The sequence below is a fragment of the Sus scrofa genome, chromosome X (assembly GCF_054392235.1).
Source record: "Sus scrofa isolate SSC_HxYL_T2T_F1_AM1 chromosome X, Sscrofa_HxYL_maternal_Yorkshire_Landrace_v2.0, whole genome shotgun sequence".
Lineage (NCBI taxonomy): Eukaryota > Metazoa > Chordata > Mammalia > Artiodactyla > Suidae > Sus > Sus scrofa.
In genome coordinates this window covers 69,765,095-69,785,488 of record NC_139401.1, presented here as the reverse complement: position 1 = coordinate 69,785,488, position 20,394 = coordinate 69,765,095, and the positions used below count along the sequence as shown (strand labels likewise).

Genomic DNA, 20,394 nt, shown 5'->3' with positions numbered 1-20,394 from the left:
CCGACTAGGAACTATGAGGTTGCGGGTTTGGTCCCTGCCCTTGCTCAGTGGGTTAACGATCCGGTGTTGCCGTGAGCTGTGGTGTAGGTTGGAGACGCGGCTCGGATCCCGTGTTGCTGTGGCTCTGGCGTAGGCCGGTGGCTACAGCTCCAATTCGACCCCTAGCCTGGGAACCTCCATATGCTGCAGGAGCAGCCCAAGAAATAGCAAAAAAAAAAAAAAAAAAAAAAAAAAAAAAAAGAAGAAAAGATGAATGGACCCATCACAAGAACTGAAATTGAATCTGTGATTAAAATACTTCCAACAAACAAAAGTCCAGGACCAGATGGCTTCACAGGCGAATTCTATCAAACATTTAGAGAAGACCTAACACCTATCCTTCTGAAACTATTTCAAAGAATTGCAGAGGAAGGGATACTCCCAAACTCATTCCATGAGGCCACCATCACGCTGGTACCAAAACCAGACAAGGACTCCACAAAAAAAGGAAACTACAGGCCAATTTCACTGATGAACATCGATGCAAAAATCCTCAACAAAATACTAGCAAACCACATCCAACAATATCTTAAAAGGATTATACATCGTGATCAAGTGGGATTTATCCCAGGGATGCAAGGGTTCTTCAATATCCGCAAATCCATCAGTGTGATACACCACATTAACAAACCAAAGAATAAAAACCATTTGATCCTCTCAGTAGATGCAGAAAAAGCCTTTGACAAAATCCAACACCCATTTCTGATCAGAACGTGGGCATAGAGGGAACCGACCTCAACATCATAAAGGCCATATATGACAAACCCACAGCAAACATCATTCTCAATGGTGAAAAGCTGAAAGAATTCCCACTGAGATCAGGAATAAGACAAGGATGTCCGCTCTCGCCACTACTCTTCAACATAGTTCTGGAAGTCCTAGCCACAGCAATCAGAGAAATAAAAGAAATAAAAAGGATCTAAATCAGAAAGGAAGAGGTAAAACTATCACTATTTGCAGATGACATGATACTATACCTAGAGAATCCTAAAGACTCTGCCAGAAAACTGTTAGAGCTCATCCATGAATTTGGCAAAGTCGCAGGATACAAAATCAATACACAGAAATCAATGCCATTTCTATATACTAACAATGAAAAAGCAGAAAGAGAAATTAGGGAAACAATCCTGCTTACCATCACATCCAAAAGAATAAAATACCTAGGAGTAAACCTACCTAGAGAGACAAAAGACCTGTACTCTGAAAACTACAAGCCACTGATGAAAGAAATCAAAGATGACACAAATAGATGGAAAGACATACCATGCTTGTGGATTGGAAGAGTCAATATTACCAAAATGACTATACTACCTAAGCCAATCTACAGGTTCAATGCAATCCCTAGCAAATGACCAAGGACATTTTTCACAGAACTTGAACAAAATATTTTAAAGTTTGTTTGGAAGCACCAAAGACCCAGAATAGCCACAGACTTCCTGAAAAAGAAAAATGGAGCTGGAGGAATCAGGCTCCCAGACTTCAGACTATACTACAAAGCAACAGTCGTCAAAACTGCATGGTACTGGCACAAAGACTGAACTATAGATCAGTGGAACAGGATAGAAAGCCCAAAACCCCATGCACCTACAGCCAACTAACCTATGACAAAGGAGGCAAGACTATACATTGGAGAAAGGACAGCTTGTTCAATAAGTGGTGCTGGGAAAACTGGACAGCCACATGGAAAAGAATGACATTAGAACACTCCCTAACACCACACACAAAAATAAACTCCAAATGGATCAAAGACCTAGATATAAGACCAGACACTATCAAACTCCTAGAGGAAAACCTAGGCCAAACACTCTCTGACATAAATGACAGCAACATCTTCTCAGATCCACCTATCAGAGTATTGACAATAAAAAGAAAAATAAACAAATAGGTCCTAATCAAACTTAAAAGTTTCTGCACAGCAAAGGAAACCCTAAACAACACAAAAAGACAACCCACAGAATGGGAGAAAATCTTTGCAATTGAATCGACTGACAAGGGATTCATCTCCAAAATTTACAAACACCTTCTGCAGCTCCGTCCCCAAAAAAACAAACAACCCCATCAAAAAATGGGCAGAAGATCTAAACAGACAATTCTCCAAAGAAGACATACAGATGGCCAAGATACACATGAAAAGATGTTCAACGTCACTCATTATTAGAGAAATGCAAATCAAAACCACAATGAGGTACCACCTCACACCAGCCAGAATGGCCATCATCCAAAAGTCTACAAACAATAAGTGCTGGAGAGGGTGTGGAGAAAAAGGAACCCTCGTACACTGTTGGTGGGATTGTAAATTGGTGCAACCACTGTGGAAAGCAGTATGGAGATTCCTCAGAATACTAAACATAGAACTCCCATTTGATCTAGCAATCCCACTCCTGGGCATCTATCCAGAGAAAACCATGACTCACAAAGACACATGTACTCCACTGTTCATTGCAGCACTATTTGCAATAGCCAAGACCTGGAAACAACCTAAATGTCCATTGACAGAGGAGTGGATCCAGAAGAAGTGGTACATATACACAATGGAATATTACTCAGCCATTAAAAAGAACGAAATACCAGCATTTTTTGCAACATGGATGGACCTAGAAACTATCATGCTAAGTGAAGTCAGCCATACAATGAGACACCAACATCAAATGCTTTCATTGACATGTGGAATCTGAAAAAAGGACAGACTGAACTTCTTTGCAGAACAGATGCTGACTCAAAGACATTGAAAATCTTATGGTCTCTGGAGGAGACAGTTTGGGGGGTGGGGGGATGTGCTTGGGCTGTGGGATGGAAATCCTGTGAAATCAGATTGTTATGATCATTATACAACTACAGATGTGATAAATTCATTTGAGTAATAAAAAATGGAAAAAAACAAATATACATAGATAATATACATCGGCCTGTGTGTGGATATATGTGTGAGAGAAAGAGGTTACCAATATAGATAAAAGTGTATCTGTGTGACTATGATTATGTGCTTTTAGTTGCCTATGTCATGAGTTCAGGCTTAAGGTCAGATTTTGTACACGCAGTCGTTGCTTATACATATGTGCATCACTGGTAATGCCTCCACTAACAGCTAAACTTATGTACCTGGCAGCCATGATGATAATTCATATGTAAGACTCAAGTCAGCTTTCCAAGGACTATCATATCCATCCTCCCATTTGAGCTTCATCACAAGGCTATGAGAGATTATTACCCACCCCACCCCCCATTTTACAGATAGGGAAAGCGAGGCTTAGAGAGGCTAAGTGATTTGGCCATGGTTTGCAGATTAGGTAAATGGCAAAGCTAGGACTCTAATGATGGTCTATATGATGTCAGATCCTGTGTCTTACTCTATACCACACAGTGAAAAGAAAAATGAGGGGCCTTGAATTTCAGGGTCTTCTTTATGACCTCCCATTCCGAGGCCTTCTTTTCTGTTAGTGCTTAAATAAATTCCATGAGCAGAAAGAGGGCCACAGAGCCTGTGCTATTCTCTGTTGAGTTATTGCCTGGAGAGTGGCCTGCAGGTTGCTGGTCCTGCCTGGACAAAATGGCCAAATTCACTCATGGGACTCAGATGAGCCATGGCTTCCTTGAGCAGATGTTCACTGGTGATACCTGGAGCCCAATGGGAAGCTTCTTTGGGTTAGGAGCTGGGACAAGAAGTTTGTTCCTCCCATATTCTCTCCTGGCTGTCTTTCACTTCCTAAAAGCCACCAGCTCTTAACATCTGGTCTGACCAGTTCCACTGAGCCTTCCAAATTTGAGACATTCTATGAGGAGGGCAGGGAGCACAGGCTTGGCTAGACTTGAATATGAGCGGTGCCATCCCAGGGCAAGGCAGCAAATGAACCTGTTTGGGGGTTTGGCTAACCTCCCTTACACTGGTCACCAGGTCCCTCCAGTTGGCCGACCTAAGGAAAACTTTCTTTTGGTTAGTCTTTCCATAGGCAAAATCTAGGTCAAAGCAAAAAAACACTTGGCTCTAGAAACCCACAACTTGCATGTTGTTCATCATTTGGATGATTAAAACCTGGTCAAGAGTAATAGAGATAATGATAGTGACTCCAAAGCTTCAGGATCACTAATTTGAAGTCCTTGGAAAAGTCAGGGCTCAGGAAAGTGTGGATGGTCTCCTAGTCATTTGGAGGCAAGAGTTCCTCACAATTTCCCTTCTCTACTATGACCATACTCAGTCATCCTAACTGGTCACTAGAATTTTAACTTGCTAATGTTTAGAGCCTCTAGTACAGGGCCCCTGTTGGAACTTTCTGGCACTTGTCCTCCTCTACCCCTGCCCCATAAGATAAACTCTGTTCAGGTTCAAAAATGTTTTTATATGGATGTCTAGATTACCCCCAGTCATTGGTTCCCTCCAGAATTTACGGAGGAGCTTATAGGCTGATGTAACCAATGTAGGATTACCAAATAGGTGGATTCAGTATGAGTTTAGAGCATCAGTAAAGCAAAGGCATTCCAAAAAGAGAAAACTATAAATTTAATGAATTGTTTCATGATTTGGCAGTTGGAAAAAGAGTGCTTAGGGCTTCTAAGAGTATTAATCTGGTCCCGGGAATGACTAACATCAGAGCAGTCCAGATGATGCCGTAAGAAGGCATCTTTACCCTCAAAATTTCTGACTGAGTAATGCTAAACTCCCTTGGGCTCACCTGGGGTTACACTAGCTTACTAGGCAGATAATAAGAACAGCAAGTGCTTATACAGCTCTTACCATGTATGAGATACTGTCATTATATATATATATATATAATATATATATAATTATATAACTATAACTGTATAATTCATTTTATATAATGAGAGCTCATTTAACAACCCTATTAGTAAGTACTCTTGTTATCCTTCTCTTATACATGAGGAAATAGCAGCACAAAGAGGTTAAGTGCCTTGTCTAAGAACACAGCTGGTAAATGGTGGAGCCAGGACTTAGCCAGTTTGGCTCCAGGGTCAGTGCTCACTCAAAAGGGCTTAATGAAAGGAGGATTCTCAATGGTACTTTGCCCATAAGGCACAAACTCTACTTTAAAAAATAAAGCTAAGATCTTAGAAAAGTGATCTTAAAGTAGACAATATTCAGGAGAGATTTCCAGGCATGTTGACACAGTATACCAAAATGTGTCCCACCAAATCTCATTTTTTGCATTGAGGTACTTGCTCACTTATGTACATGTGCTCTCTCTTTGTCTCTCTTGGATGGAATTCTTCAAGGAAATAGGATAGAGACCTTGGGATAGCTACCCTTTAGAAAACATCTTTTTTCAAATCTGGGAGGACCTGTTTTCAATTTTCATCAGAGAAGTTGTTCTCTTACACTCACTACCACACCATTCCCTATCACCCCTGACCCCTTGCCAGGAAATACCCAAGGCTTCTTTGGTTTATAGAAACCATTTTTTCTAAGTATCACTAACTGTCTGGGAGGTCCAGCTTTTCCATTTCTTACATGGAGAAATTGAGGCCCAGAGAGGGGAAGGGACTTGTCAGGGTCACAAAGACAGTAGCAGAGCCAGAAGCAGAACTCAGGTCTCCTGGTTCCCAGTCCAGAGCTTTTTCTTGATCCCAGCCATCAGGCCTTAGCTATGCCCAGATCCTTACTTCCATGACCCTCATTTCCATCCTCTTTGGCTTTTAACTCCCAATTATTTGTTTGGTTTTGTGTTTTCATCATACACTATTGCTTCTTATCCATACACTTATATTTCAGGCTGTTATCAAGTTTAGGGAAAACTGTTTCAGTTTTCATGGAGTTCTTGCATTTCTGTCCCTATGAAACATGGAATTAGGAGACCTGTTTTCTAGTCTCAGCCCTGCTAAATATTAAGTATGTGACCTTAGGCCACTCAGTTGCCCTCAATCTGCTCTCCATTTTCTGCAACTACAAAATATGAATATGAATCTCTACACAGCCCTTCCCTGCTGTGAACTTTTCCCTAACTAATATGAACCATACTGATTTTCATTTTCCAGACCCCTCAACATAGCTCTTGTTGTGATCAAAGATGTTGGCACATAATGACATTCCACTGAGTACTTTATTTCATAACTGTCTCTATTGCAAGTATAAACAGCAATTAAGATGTAAACTACAATGTACCATACACAGAAGGGATTATTATCACTCAATTGTCCTCTCCTCCCCTGGGGCTCACAGCATCTGGACTCATTTGGGACCTGGGGTGAGGACCTAAGAGCTGCTGCCACTTCTCCCACTTCTGTTCTCAGGCCCTTTGTCCCTCTTCTCAAACCCCTTAGAAAAAGTGCCTGGCTGCTGACATGGAAAAGCAGGTGGTGTAAGCTGTAATCTATTCCACTAGCCATTTGCAGGCATCTCACTCTGTGGCCCAATGCCCAGACATCCCCCTCCCCCATGCTTTTTTCTCCCAATGTCCTCATTATTTTCCTCTCCTCCTTCCCTTCCACTCCACTCCACCTGCTAGGTCAGAGCCTAATTGGACTCCCAGAGGGTGAAGACCCAGACTTTGAGTAACAACCAAACTGTCCAATTCTCAACATTCACCCTGCCACTGCCCAATTCATAGGCTCTTCCCCACTTAGCTAAATCCCCTTTTTAAGTTACAACTCTGCCAGTGACACTTCTTCGCTTCCTCGCTTCCTCTGGCCCTCATACTCATCTCTCCTTTTCCATATCACCACAGCAAAATTGGGTTCAACTTTATATATTCGTATTTTTGCTACCTAGCAGTGATCTGTGGTCGTTTGGTATGTTATGTCTTTTCAAAGAAACTACAAACTTCTTGAGGGAAACTTTTCCTTCTATGGCTCATCGAAGGTCCAGTCTAATACATAATAAACATCTATTGACTTGAATTAAACCAACATTAATTGAATTGAAGGTGGAGAATATGAGGAAGGCTTGTGAGCAGGGAGAGAACTAATATTTATTGAATGCTTAGTATGGCCAGGATGTATGCTAGATGTTTTATATGATTCCTCTGATTTAATCTCTACACCAATAATGAGGGATGTTACTATTATCTGTATCTCACACATAAGAAAATTCAGTCTTTGAATCTAGTGCTGTTTGATTCCAGAGCCCATATTCAAAGATTAGTTAGAGCTTGAAAGCCTATTAGCAAAGTGCTGAATAAATAAATTATGATATACTCATATAATGGAATACTGTGCAATTATTTTAAAAAAAGAGTGAGGACTTTATCGACTTAATGTGTAATAATATCCAATAAATATTTTGAAGTATAAAAGGCAAAGTAGAGGACAATGTGAATTCTAGGCTACCATTGTGTTTTTAAAATAGGGTGTACACACACACACACATGCTTGTACATATACAAAATGTCTCTGGAAGGACACTTCAGGTAACACTAGTGGCCTCTAGTAAGGGTAACACGGTAGCTGCAAGAGAGTGTAGGAGAAAGACTTTACTGTCATACCTCTTGAATTTTGCCTCATATTAAATAAATAAAATAACATTTGTTACCACACAAGACAATCTCTTTCAACAAAGTGGTGCCTGGGGATTGACTTTAGAAAAGTTCAGGGAGAGTTGATGGGGGCAGTACACCAGTGATTCAACTGGGGAACTCCCAAGGTGCCAGAAGCCCCACCCCTTGCACCCATTCCCCATCCTCTCTTATAAACCAAACTTCACTACAATTATCTGCTCATAATGCTGACTGAGGTCATGTCTTTCCAGATCTCAGTTCTCTACCTATAAAATGGGAACCAGACAGGATAAGAATAGGTAGTCTCTAAAATGCTTTCCAGCTCAGACATTTAAATAATTGAAAATCAAGATAGTAAGTGCCAGTATAGTTGAAATCTTAATCTCAAGAGTTTGAGGATTTTCTTTTGCTGTTTGCCACAGAAAAGAGACATAGTTTCACTGTGAAATGGTAGAAACACTTGCCTACAAAAAGGTCTTAATGGAGGCGCCTTCGGTGGTCACTGAAATGCTGCTCAAAACTGCTATTGCCTTCAGTGGCCTCTGTTCTCTGGGGCTATCCTGTTTAGAACATAAGGAAATTGGCCCACTCCAAAACTGAATACAAAGGAGCAAGTCCCCTTCTTTGCTTAATGTCCCCTGGCCCAGATCTTCTGACCCTAAATATCCCTTTCCTTCTTCCTCACTACCTGCAGGAGAACAGAGGCTCTGTGAGAGACCCTCGGGAGGAAGTGACACCCTAACTCTGCCCCCAGTGCCTAGCAATTCATATGAAAAAACTCAGTCCTTGACTCTAAGGGAGGTTTGTGAGCTCCTGCCAAGAGCTGTAAATATTTCAACATGCCTTGTTTCCTTGAATGTATATGACCTGGGATCCAGCCGCTCCTCTCCCTGAGCTGCTAGAGAACTGAGGAACAACAACAACAGCAACAAAAACACAGCCAGTCCTTAGCTACAGGACACCCGGATCAAACTGCCGAAGAATACAGAGGGGAGATGGGAAGAAATGGAGTGGGGAGGTGGAAGGTGGGGAGGAGGGATTAATTCCTCTTTCAGAAATATTTAGAAAAAAAAGGCATAGCATTTCTAGGAGCTGGCAAAGGCTACTGGATAATAATAATAATAACAATAATACCAACCCCTTCACAATTTACAAAGATCTTTCTCATGTGACCCTTCATAGTCCTATAAAAGTAAATATTCTCGATCTCACCCTGAAGATGAGAACACTGAAGCCTTGAAAGGTTATGGGACTTGTTCAGGCTAGCCAACCAAGAAAAGACAGTTTCTCTGGCCTTTTTTAGACCCAAGGATCATAACTCTGGGTAGAATAAGATGTGTAGTTAGAGGAGTGTGTCATAGACTGTCAGACTTTTGTTTACTTGGTCATCTCTTTTTATCCCTTAGTCATAAGGATGCCCTGAGGCTACAGGAATGGAAAACTCTGCAGAAGTCCTCCTTGGAAGCTGCCCCCCATCCTAACCATGTACTAGGTGATGTCTAAAAGTCAGAATTCTAGACTCATACTCTCTGAGTTCAAATCTTGGCTCTGCCATTATTTGCTATATGAACTAAATTAAGCTTCTTAACTTCTATGTGTATGTCTCTTTATCTGTGAAATGGAGCAAATAATAGTACCTACCTCATAGAGTTGCTCAGAATTGAAATGAGTTGGTACATGTGAAATGCTTAATATAATGCCTAGCACGGAATTAATTGCTAAATGCTAAATAAATTGTTAATTATTATTACTACTACTATTATTATTAGGGTGCTTATGGAATTAAGAAGCTAAATGTCAAAGAAATCACACCATGGAAGAGTAGTCATTGCTAGGCTGTGTATTTCCTCCCCATAATGGGGAAGGCTTATAGGGCGTCATCTCCATACTTCTCTACCCAGTCTTCTTGGAATCAGTGGCAACCCCACATGAGTTGCATGGATGGTGAACAGAAGAGTCTCTTTTATTTGTGAGAAGCTCAGTGACCTAAGCAAGTGGCTGAACTTGTGACCTCAGTCTCATAGGTACTGTGTTCTAAGCAACTGTGCTAACTGGCCCAGACAGACATCATACACTCAGCTATACACACGTATACACAGGTCTGAACACATGGGTGCATGCACATACCCTTCCAGCTGGGTAAGAGGGTGGGTGGACAGATCCACAGGATAAGTTAGACAAAGAGACTGTGTAGGAACTGCTTGTTTAGTGACATTTCCTTTCCCTTTTTCCCTTTAGCCGCATAAAAGCAGGGAAGCAACTAACCTGGGTGTTTCACTTCCTCCCTCTCCATTTGCAGCCATTTTTAACTCTAGTTAGGACTTGGGTGTCTGTCTCCTTCCTCCTCTGACTCCTCTACAATAAATTCTGTAGTATTCTTTGTCAAGAAGAGAGATGACAGGGCCTCAAAATAGAATGAAGATTTCTATACCATCCAGAACCCCCAAAGCTACTGAAAACCAGCCTGAAGTCCCCGGAAGTTCAGTTTGCTCAGGAGCTGAGAGACAATAATAGTGAGCATTTGAAGAGAACGAGTACAACTAACCAGGACATTCATTGAATATTATTAAGATTTGCTATGATACTATCTCTTTGACTGGAGTCCTGGGGCTATGAAAAATGGAAGTGATGCAAATGACAAAAAAAAAGGTTTCATAGCTTCTATTTTACTGCAAAAATCCCGAGGTGATGGCTTCTATACTCTTAAGTGCTCCATAGGAAGTCATCCTTCCCTCAGAAAGTGGAACATAAGAGAGAGGAGAAAGGGGAAAAAGAAAGAGATATCTAGTCTGGAGTCAGGTGTGTACAACATTCAAAATCCCAGTTGTTCCTCTAATTAAGTTAGGGAAAGAAGGAGAAGAGAGAACAATACTGGGAGCAAAGAGGTGACATGTGGAGTAGAGGTATCATAAATGCACAGTGAAAATAGGAGGAGCCAAGAAAATATGTAGGTTATACAGCCAGTTTTATCCCTTCTTCTACCAACCCCAGAGATAAGCAAAGAAGAGAATAGAGGAGGGCAAAACTACTAGGGTGAAGAAACATGTACTTCCTCAAGCCACCCAAGCAGGCCAAATTTCCCACCCACAAATAGGTGCCAAGTGATTTCACATTAGTAATCACAGTACCTTGACTTCGATGCAAGTGATTAAACATCCCTAAGGCTTAGTCCTCTGTCACTCCTAAAGTGGAAGAGGGCTGGAGTATCCTAAACCCTCTTCCCAATAACCTTTGAATACTGAGAGGGATACAGGATAAGGAGAGGATGGAAGCAGAAAGAAACTTACAGTAAATGTTTCCAAGTCCCACTGCTGGGGAATTTCAATGAGGTCTGTGCCAAGAGGTACAATGCAGGATGGCTATATTCTCTTCATCACTCTTACCTAACAAGTTTCCCATTCTGGACCCTTTGCACTAGTCCCCCACAACCCTTACAGAAGCTTTTGTTATAGTAAACTTGATTCAATAAACATATGAGAAAAGACTTTTTTTCAGATAGAGTATTCATAATCCATGGCTTGAGGTATAGTGTGTGTGTGTGTGTGTGTGTGTGTGTGTGTGTGTGTGTGTGTGTTGTATATCTTCTTTAAGGTTTACTCATTCAATCCCAGGTGAGATAGTTCCTTTTAAAACAGGAAATCCTACTCCATCTTTCACACAATCTAAAAAGAGTAAATGATTCTTGCTTTTCAAAATGCAACAAAACAAAAAAAGATGCTGATGGGGAAAAGTGTCACACCCTCCTGGGAAACTGGGCTGCTCAAAAGGTCCAGATGACATATTTTATATATTTCTGCAAATGTTGACAGGCTAGCTGCTTATTTACTCTTCATGGCATAGCAGGAAATATTTCCAAAGCAAGGATAAATTAGGATAAAAAGAGAGAGAGCTCTGTGCCTGCTGCTTCAGCAGCCATACTCTCAGCTAAGTCACATTCTCAGCTAAGCCCTGAGGGAAGCTGAAGTTGACCAGAAACTGCGATACTCAATATGGCCTTCCCTGGGCTGGAAAGCAACAGCCCTCTCACACCCATCACCTGGCAGCAACCCTGAGTCAGCTATAAAGATGCCCTGTCTAAACCCCCCTGAAGGAAACCACTATATGGCATTTAGGAATCTTGATTTACTCTTCTATTCTGAAGTAACAGCAACCCAAGGTCATACTAACCATGCATTTCTGAGAAATGAGAATGAGCTGTGGAAAATTAAGTTTCAGGAGAGGGGTCCAAACTGAGGCTTAAAGGAATTCTTGCAGTTTAATGCCTTTTATGAACAGGCTCAAATGCTGGGAAACAGCAGCATACAGAACCTCTCTGCTAGCCTACAGCAGGCCAAGTTGAGGGAATTCTCTTGGAGGCCCAGTTCTATGCTGAGAAGGATATCCTGGGAGAAGCAGTTGTAGGTCCAGAGTTGCCTTTACCTACTGGGTAAAAATAGTGGGTCTTGGAGTTCCTGCTGTGGCGCAGTGGATTAATGATCTGGCTTATTTCTGTGGAGTCACTGGTTTGACCCCCGGCTAGGTGCAGTGGCGTTGCTGTAGCTGTGGCATAGGTCGCACCTCTGCTCTCATTCTATCCCTAGCCGCAGAACTTCCGTATGCTATGGGGGTTGCTGAAAAAGAAAAAAAAAATTGGTCTTGGGAGTACCCTGGTGGCTCAGAAGGTTAAGGATATGGCGTCACTGCTGTATCTCAGGTTGCTGCTGTGGCATGGGTTCAATCCCTGGCCTGGGAACTTCTACATGTCACCGCAATGGCCAAAAAAAAAAAAAAAAAGTGGGTCTTTTCAACCACATTGGTACATATGAGTAGCCCCATAGTCTTTTAATACACACAATGTGGGGGAAAGGACATCTATATGGCTTTTCATTGCTTTCCTAATTTCCTTGCAACCCAACCACACCCTCATTAAGGCAGATTAACATATTTCCATTTCTCTGAATGAGTCAAAATTTATGCCAAGTGAATAGTGGAGAATAATATATCATATAATTCTAGAAGGATAGAACAGTAGAGCTAAGAAGTTCATCTACTCATATGCTTTCACTTTACAGATAGATAAACTGAGGAACAGAAAGGTAAAGTGCCTGCTCAAAGTCACAGAGCAAGTCAGGGCACAAGTTGTCTAGCTCCTAGTCATTGCCTAGCTGATATTACTGAGACCACCAGCCCTTTGGGGATCTAGATTTAGACTTAGAATGAGCATTTGAGGCCACTGGACAATGAGCCAGAGATCCAATCTCAATCAGCTACCCAGCTCAAACCAGCAGTACCCGGGTTGGCTTCCAAATAGCCCAACTTCCCCTCTTCATCCCCTCCACTATGAGTCAAGGTCTCAGTTTGGGACCCAGTTTGGTTGGAGTGGAGTCAGAGGAGTGACTTGAAAGATGCCTGGCCAATGGCCTTGTGGCCCAAAGTTCCATAGCAGGCTCTAAGCCAACCTTCTCTGGACAGTAGGCAAAAGCTTTCAGCCAAAGGCAAGACATTGGCAGATTTTCTCAAAAGATACCTGATTTCCAAAGTCAGAAATTTAATTGTCAGCCCACTAAGACATTGAACTAAGCAATGAAAGCCCCTAAAATAGGGAAGAGAGAGAGTTCCCTGGTGGCTCAGCAGGTTAAAGATCTGGCATTGTCACTGCTGTGGCTCAGGCCACTGCTGCAATGCAGTTCAATCCCTGGCTTGGGAACTTTTGCATGCTGTGCATGTGGCAAAAATAAAATAAATAAATAAAATAAAATGGGAAAGAGAAAGATAGCCTAAACTGCCCCCCATCCTACCTATCTTTGGGACTCTTTGCCCAAAGGCAGATTGTATCATTTATCCCATGCCTAGAAAATTCTGTCTCCAACAGAGTGGCCCATAAGTTTGAAATATCTTGTGCCCAGTAATGAACTCTCCTGACCATTACCCCTTTCCCCAGGTGGTGAAAAACCTAGCCCCATCCCCCCACCTGGGAGCCTACAAGGGTCATTCTTACAGACTTCCCAGGAAAAGATGCCTCTCATCATATTTTATGGCTCAGTGCTAGAGTGGCAATAGAGGTGGAAAATGCAGGATAATGGGTTTACTCTGAAGTACATTCAAAAAAGACCTGGAGTTCCCGTCGTGGCTTGGTGGTTAACAAATCTGACTAGGAACCATGAGGTTGTGGGTTTGATCCCTGACTTTGCTCAGTGGGTTAAGGATCCTGCATTGCCGTGAGCTGTGGTGTAGGTCGCAGACATGGCTCGGATCCCCCGTTGCTGTGGCTCTGACATAGGCTGGCAGCTACAGCTCCGATTAGACCCCTAGCCTGGGAACCTCCATGTGCCGCAGGAGCAGCCCTAGAAAAAAGGCAAAAAGACAAAAAAAAAAAAAAAAAAAAAAAAGACCTAAGCTTTGACCCAATGTTAACAACTCCGACTTGTCCTGCCTTGTCTGCTGGATCCCCAACCTTAACCCTGCTCCAGCTTCAATTCATTTAGGGAACCAATAATGATCTGAGGCGTGCATTCAATGCCACCTTGCTCTTTATTTCCTCTAAAAGGCTCCCTTTCCATGCAAGGAGGTCATGATAATATGCTTTCCACCAAATTGACTGGTTCCCATGTCCTGTCTGCTGCTTGGTCTCAATTGGGGAATTCCCAAATTTCCCATAATTTCTACAAAAAGTATAGGCTCTTTTCTCTCTTGATCTTTTCCCCTTTTTCTCCCTAAGTCAGACCTTCATCACTTGCCTCCATCTCAAGAACCTTTTGCCTGGCAGTCCTCCCAGGTCTAGGACCCAGGGAAAGTTGGCTTCCTTTTCAAAATGAGTGAAAAGAAGGGACAAGATACATTGCCATCACAGAACCGTATGCACCACAGAGTTTTCAAAGACTGGACACTGCATGCTCTAGAATGGTCTGAATTTCTCTTCCCTTCAACTCTCTGTGGCTTTTTCCCATGCCCAGAGATCCCTCTTATGTGGAGTTAGCCCCCAAACATCAAAAAAACCTTTCTCAGGCACTCCCTCACAATAGTCCCAATCATCTATAGAATCTTAGACACATTAAGCCAATCAGCACAGCTTTGGGGCTGTGAAGATATCAGGCCTAGCCAAAGAGAATATGGGCTGTGGGGTGCCTCAAAATATTAAATTCATAGATTTTTAGAGATGTAAGGCATATAAAACATCAATAAAAATGGATAATGCACCGACCTCCTTGACCATTAGGTTGTATATTCTGTGTTCCCCAGAATAGCTATTGGGCAAACACTGACTAAGATTTTAGTAAGCTTCTACTGGCTTTTATCCCTTTGAGATACCAGGACTGTGGCACAAGTAACTGAGAAGTTTTGAGTAAACTGCAGAAAGTGCGTGGAGGCAGAGACACATTTGGAACTTCAGGACCTGAATGGTTGCTTGGGAAAGCTGAGGGGTTCAAAAAAGGTAGTGGTGAGGATGAGATTTTCTAGGAACTCAGAAATATGCGGGGGGGGGGGGTTCCTGACGTTTTAGAAATAAAAACTGAGGTGTTCCCCAGAGCTTCCAGTACCAAAAATAACTTTCATGACTTAAAGACACACACAGCAAGGACCCAAGCCAAAGTATTCTGAGACCCTGGGGACACAGCAAATTCCTTTCTGTCCTTTCCTAACCTATACTCGCCATAATTTAAACCAGTAACCCTAGCCTCTCAATGGACCTAGTCTGTTTCAGAGTACACACCAGCCACACCTCTGTACAGCTCACTGCCACCCCCACCCCTTCCCAGCTGCACTGGGAGGTCTTGACCGGAAAGTCCCAGCCAGCCCTCCCCCTGAGTCCCCTATGATCACCCACTTTGAAGTTCGTTCCCCAGCAGTGAACCTCTTCCTGGTAAAATAGTGGTTTTTCCAAGTTTTATTATACACTCCTAAGGCCCCAGCTCTAGGCCTTGCTCACATCACATGAATGCCAGGACCTAGCTTCCGCCCATTCCCCACTACCTCCCATGAGATTTTATCCAGACTTTGCCACTGACCCCAAAGGCCAAGAGCCTGCCTTTAACCAACAGGGCAATGCTCAGCAGGTGTCTTCCAAAGTAACCTAGGCAACATCCAGAGGCCCTTCCCTGGCCATCTTCCCAAGAGCCCCTGACCTGCATCAAAGCAGGGAAAATGTAGTCCCAGGGGGTGAATGTGGCAATGACCTTCCCCTCAGAAGTTGTTCCACACAGTCAGGGACCTCCTCCAGTCAGGCGTCAACACAGCCTGGGCAGTTCTGAGACTTGCCCTTGACAGCCATCAATGCGCATTCAACCTTTCAAGTGGGCCCCATACAATAGGTCACAAGGTCAGAGGCATTAAGAGCCCCCAAATCTCTTTAAGGGCAGCCCAGGGAAGCTGCAAACTGGGGACAAAATGAATCCTAGGTTGAGAGCGTTAAGAGAGGCTCTTCAAGGACCTAGGGAATCCACAGGTGGACACTCCAGAATTCAAGGATTCTATTCACTAAATAATCCCTAGGACCCCTCAGACAGCAGCAGAAATACCTATTTGGAGGTGGTGAGAGGAGGAAAACGTTCAACCCCAGGGCAACACTTATTCTCAGCTTCATTTTAAAAAGCCACTTATTCTTGCGAACTTGAGGTGGGTCTCAAGTGGGGCTATCCTGAGGAGCCACAAGAGGGAGTGAGCCTTGAGGAAATGGCATCCCAAGCCCCTCGGCTCTCTCCGGAGACTCCTCATCAGAACCGCTGAAGGGCTTTGCCAGCAGCTTGCTGAGAAAGCGGGATGGCTATTCTGACTTCTCTGAGCTCACAGGCAGGCTCAATGGGAGAAGCGCACAAGCCTGCGCTCCTTGCGGCTGCGGGCCTGAAGAGCAAGAGCTATGCCCCCAGCCCTGCTGGTCTTAGGGAAGATCAAGTCGGCATCGCACGAAGGCGGGAGTGGAGGAGGCTGGCACTCCAGCTAAGGATGAACGAGGCATCTCGCAAATAGCGGAGAGGCGCGGGGCGCTTGGGAGGGCATGGCTGAGGTTGGGGGCCGTGCGAAGTGAGCCTCAGGGCCCAGCCTGTCAGCTGCCTCACGCCTCTCTGGCAGGAGACCACGGAGACTGCCTCCCTGCCTGCTTTGGGGTTCAGCGCAGGGGGCATGGAGACCTGCTCACTCCTTCAGAGTGGCAAAGGATGGCCCGGCCGGGTTGCGCTGTAACCACGGTGGGCAAAGAGACTCGCACACACCCCCACTCGCACTCCCTCCCTTCCTCTCTCTCCTGCAGACTCACACGCCTCCCATGTGCTTGACTCTTCGCTCAGAGTCACCAGGGTTCCTAAAGTGTTTTTGATAGAAAACACCTCCGCTCCCTGTACAGGAACAGGGGCTGTTGCGGAGATCTGCGGTACGTTGTTTCTCTCAGCCCTCCCAACCTCCCAATTCTCACCTCTCTACGGGGCTTCGCACTACCCCCCCCCCCAAAAAAAATTCTGCGAATATTTTCCCCAGTGCACACACTCAGAGTACTTTAAACAAACCCGAAAGGTGCGTCTGGTTATGTCCCAGAGCAAAAAAGTTCAATCCTTGCGTGTGATCAACGAATGTGCCAGGTCCCACCCCCGGGACGTCTTGCGCCTAGTCTCCGCAGCCGAGGCTGCCCAGAGCCCGGCAACCCGCGCCCTAGGAGCTCCATGGGCAAGGGGCAAGGGGGAGGAGTCCGAGCGGCGCGCTACAGGGGCGCCTCGGACAAGAAGGTATGGGATCCGCTGCAGCGAGAACTGACACCCTTGCCTAGAATGCCAGGTGGGGCCCGCGGGGCCGCTCACCTGCTTGGAACTCCACTTGTCGATTTTTCTCTCTTTCCTCCTGCAGCAGCATGGAGTACAGAATCCCGAAGGAGTTCTGGATGCCGAAGATGGAGCCGTTGCACCAGGTGGCAGCGAAGACCACCATCCAACCGAAGCCACCTTCTGGGGGCTGGAAGCCTCGAGCGGTGCCGCGGGTCTCCACTGTGGGCGTGGACTCGGGTTCGTGCACCGGCTCCGGCTCAAACTCCAGCTCCGGCATTGGTGCAGGGTCGGGTAGGGGCTGGGGCTCCGGCTGGGGCTCTGGCTGAGGCTCGGGTGGGGGCACAGGCACGGGCTCCGGCTCCGGCTCAGGCTCCGGCTCGGGGCTACCCACCCGCTCCTGTTGTTCCTGGTCTGCCTCCCGCCAGGGCCCCTTAGCTTCCTCGCTCGCCAGGCTTTGCAGCGCCATCGCGGCCGGGGGACTGTGGTTGCTCGGGCTGGAGGAGCCGCTGTGTGGCTGGTACTTGTTTCTGCTGCTGCTGCTGCTGCTCCAAGTGCTGCTGCCGCCTCCTCCCGGCTCCGCGCCCCAGATGGCCAGCCTGTCCCGCGACAGACGGTCCCTCGAGCCCTCTCCTCCTCCTCCCCCGTTCAACCCCCCTCCTCCTCTCCCATGTCATCTCTCTCCTCCCCCTCCTCCCCCCCCTCTTCCTCCCTCAACTGGCAGCGGCTGCAGCCTCGCTCTTCTCCCCAGCCCTTCCTCCTCCTCATACTCGCCTACCTACTCTATTCGCCGCTGCCTCCTTCAACTCCCTTTCCAAACTACTGAATCCCGTCCTCCTTGTCCAGAAGCCCAGGAGAAGGATAGTTACAGTAGAAAACGAGAGCAAACCATCCCAATCCCCTGACCTCTCCTCCCTGCAGGCTTCAAACCGGCATTGATCAACCCAGAATCCCCAGGGAAGACCTCCGCTAGTCCTTTTCTCCCACTCTCTCCTTCCTCACCAGCAGCCTGGAACTGGGTGGCCCCAGGGACCCCAGGACAAGAGATGGCCTGTGAGAGAGCCCCCCCGCCCTCAGTAGTGCCTGTGACCACCTTGGGCTTGAGGGGGACTTGAAGGGAACAGCCTAAGCTTCGGACAGAAGGTGGGTAAAGTCTTCTTGAGCCCGGGGGCTCAGCCCCCCATAGTCCTGCGCAACAGCCCCCCACCCCCACCCCAGCCTCTCCCCCTCCGCCCCCGCCCTTCCCGGCAAATCCCTGGCGGGGCGCGGATGGGAGGAGGCGGCCCGGCAACGAGGCCCGCCCCTCCGGGCAGTCAATCAGGGCTTTGTTTGCGCCAACCTGGAGCCCAGAGGAGCCGTAGAGGGCCGAGTCTGGGCCGGGGGCTGGGCCAGGAAGGGAGGGAGGGGCAGTGGCCCCGGAGGGGGCCGGGCCGGGGCGGGGCGGGGCGGGGCGGGAGCCGGAGCCAGCTCAGGCTCCTCCCGGATCTTCGTCCCATATTGGGGAACTAAGAGTCGGGGCCAGGTCCAGCCGCCAGTTTGAGGAAGGGCCTCCAGGCCCTCAACATCCCCGTTGGGCTGATCCCTCGGGCCTCCTCTGCGGCTTTTCGGGCGCTCGGGAACTCCGCTGTGCCCCTAGCGAAGGGATGTCTTCCCGCACACACCGTCCCCTTCCGCCCACCTCCAGCGTAAAGACATCAGATCCCGCCGAACTTCCCAGACTGAGGCCCTAACCCTGGGAGGATGAAGGAGAGTTTGCTCCCTAGAGAGTGCGCGGGTCCCAGGAGGAGGGAGCTGGGCTCCCTGCCGGAGTGCAAGGCTGTTTCCAGTCTCAGCCCTCGGGGCCGGCCCCCGCGATCCAGGGAAGCTCTGCCTCCCCTAAGGGCCCACGCGACTAATGCACTAATCATAAGTTCGTGGTGTGGTTACCAAGCTACTTCGCTCCCCACCAGCAGGCGGGCAAGTGCCAAGCCCTTTCTACCCAGCATCTCATTAACCTTTTTATTGGCTGAAAAGACTGCATGGCAGGTGAAAATGCAGCTCTGGGCTGCGCCAGAATTTCAGGAACATAGTCATTAACCACCTGAGGGCGGAGTGAGTTAAGCAGGATAGTGTCCCAAGTAGCTTGCCCTGCTGTGAGAGGAATCAGCCAAGTTCACAAATCACCGGGGTCATGTGGTTGGCAAAGCAGGAATTGCTCTAGGAATAGAGCATGTCCCTCATTGCTCCGAGGTGAGTATTTTTTCACCCGCTTTCTCCCAGCAGGAAGCCAGAGGCTCACCGAAGTCAAGGCGTTTATTAGCTTAAGGTCATGGGACTAGTCAAGTACAAGATGGAATTCAAGGCAGGTCTTTATACAGCAGAGCTTTGGGCTCTCTGAGCGTCACCACGGGCATCTGGAGCTTGGTGCTCCCTGGGAGAGGGACAGAGGAAGGAAGGCAGGATGTGGCTGAGTTATCATAGTAGGCTTCCGGAGGAGGTAGTGGCCTAGATGGGCCTTGAATGTTGAGAAGGATTTTAACAGACTAGGGGTGGAGTTTGGGTGTTCCTACCGAAAAGGGACAGAGCCAAGAGGGAAGGACTCCACCAGTATAAAAAGGTAAGTGAAAGCTAATCAGGCCAAAAAGTTAATATGTATGCTGCCTCTCCCAGGAAACATTTGCATTTTAATAAAAAGCCACAATGCTTCAGTCATGAGGACTGACAAATCATGGACATTATGGACACTGGGGCCTCAGATTTGCTTTTTAGTCAGCAGTCTCACCATACACAGGACAAACTGTTGCCCTAGCAGAGCACTAGCCTTGGCTTCCATTTGCAGGGAACCTGATTAAGACCCTGAAAAGGGTTAATTCCACCCCCAGAACTGGGAATAGACCTTAGAGTCTTGCAGCCCATATCAGACTCCTAACTGTCTAAATTCTATTCTCATTTTTCTATGGTATTTTTAGATCACTGGAGATCAATGGTTTTTAGATCAATGGGTGTGTGTGTGTGTGTGAGAGAGAGAGATGACACTCACTGAGAATGTCTTGTGAACCTAGCACTGTGCTAGCCCTTTACATGTAGGATCTCATATAAGCTTTTATGACAATCCTATAAGATTGCGGTTATTTGTCCCTATCTTACAAGTGAAGAAACACTCTCTGCGAGGTTAAATCAGCAGTTTAAGTCTACAAAGCCATCAAGAG

The 20,394-nt window shown here is 46.1% G+C and overlaps 1 protein-coding gene across 4 annotated transcripts in view; it reads right to left on the bottom strand.

Annotated features, from left to right (window-relative positions):
- Nucleotides 1-17,798, bottom strand: part of SLC16A2 (solute carrier family 16 member 2) — a 112,318-nt gene extending 94,520 nt beyond the window's left edge. For all 4 annotated transcript variants that reach the window (XM_021080454.2, XM_021080455.2, XM_021080453.2 and 1 more), the window contains exon 1: nucleotides 17,246-17,798. In XM_021080454.2, coding sequence (XP_020936113.1) covers nucleotides 17,246-17,675 — 430 coding nt within the window. In that variant the 5' untranslated portion in view covers nucleotides 17,676-17,798. The remainder of the gene's footprint in view (nucleotides 1-17,245) is intronic.
- Nucleotides 17,799-20,394: the final 2,596 nt, after the last annotated feature.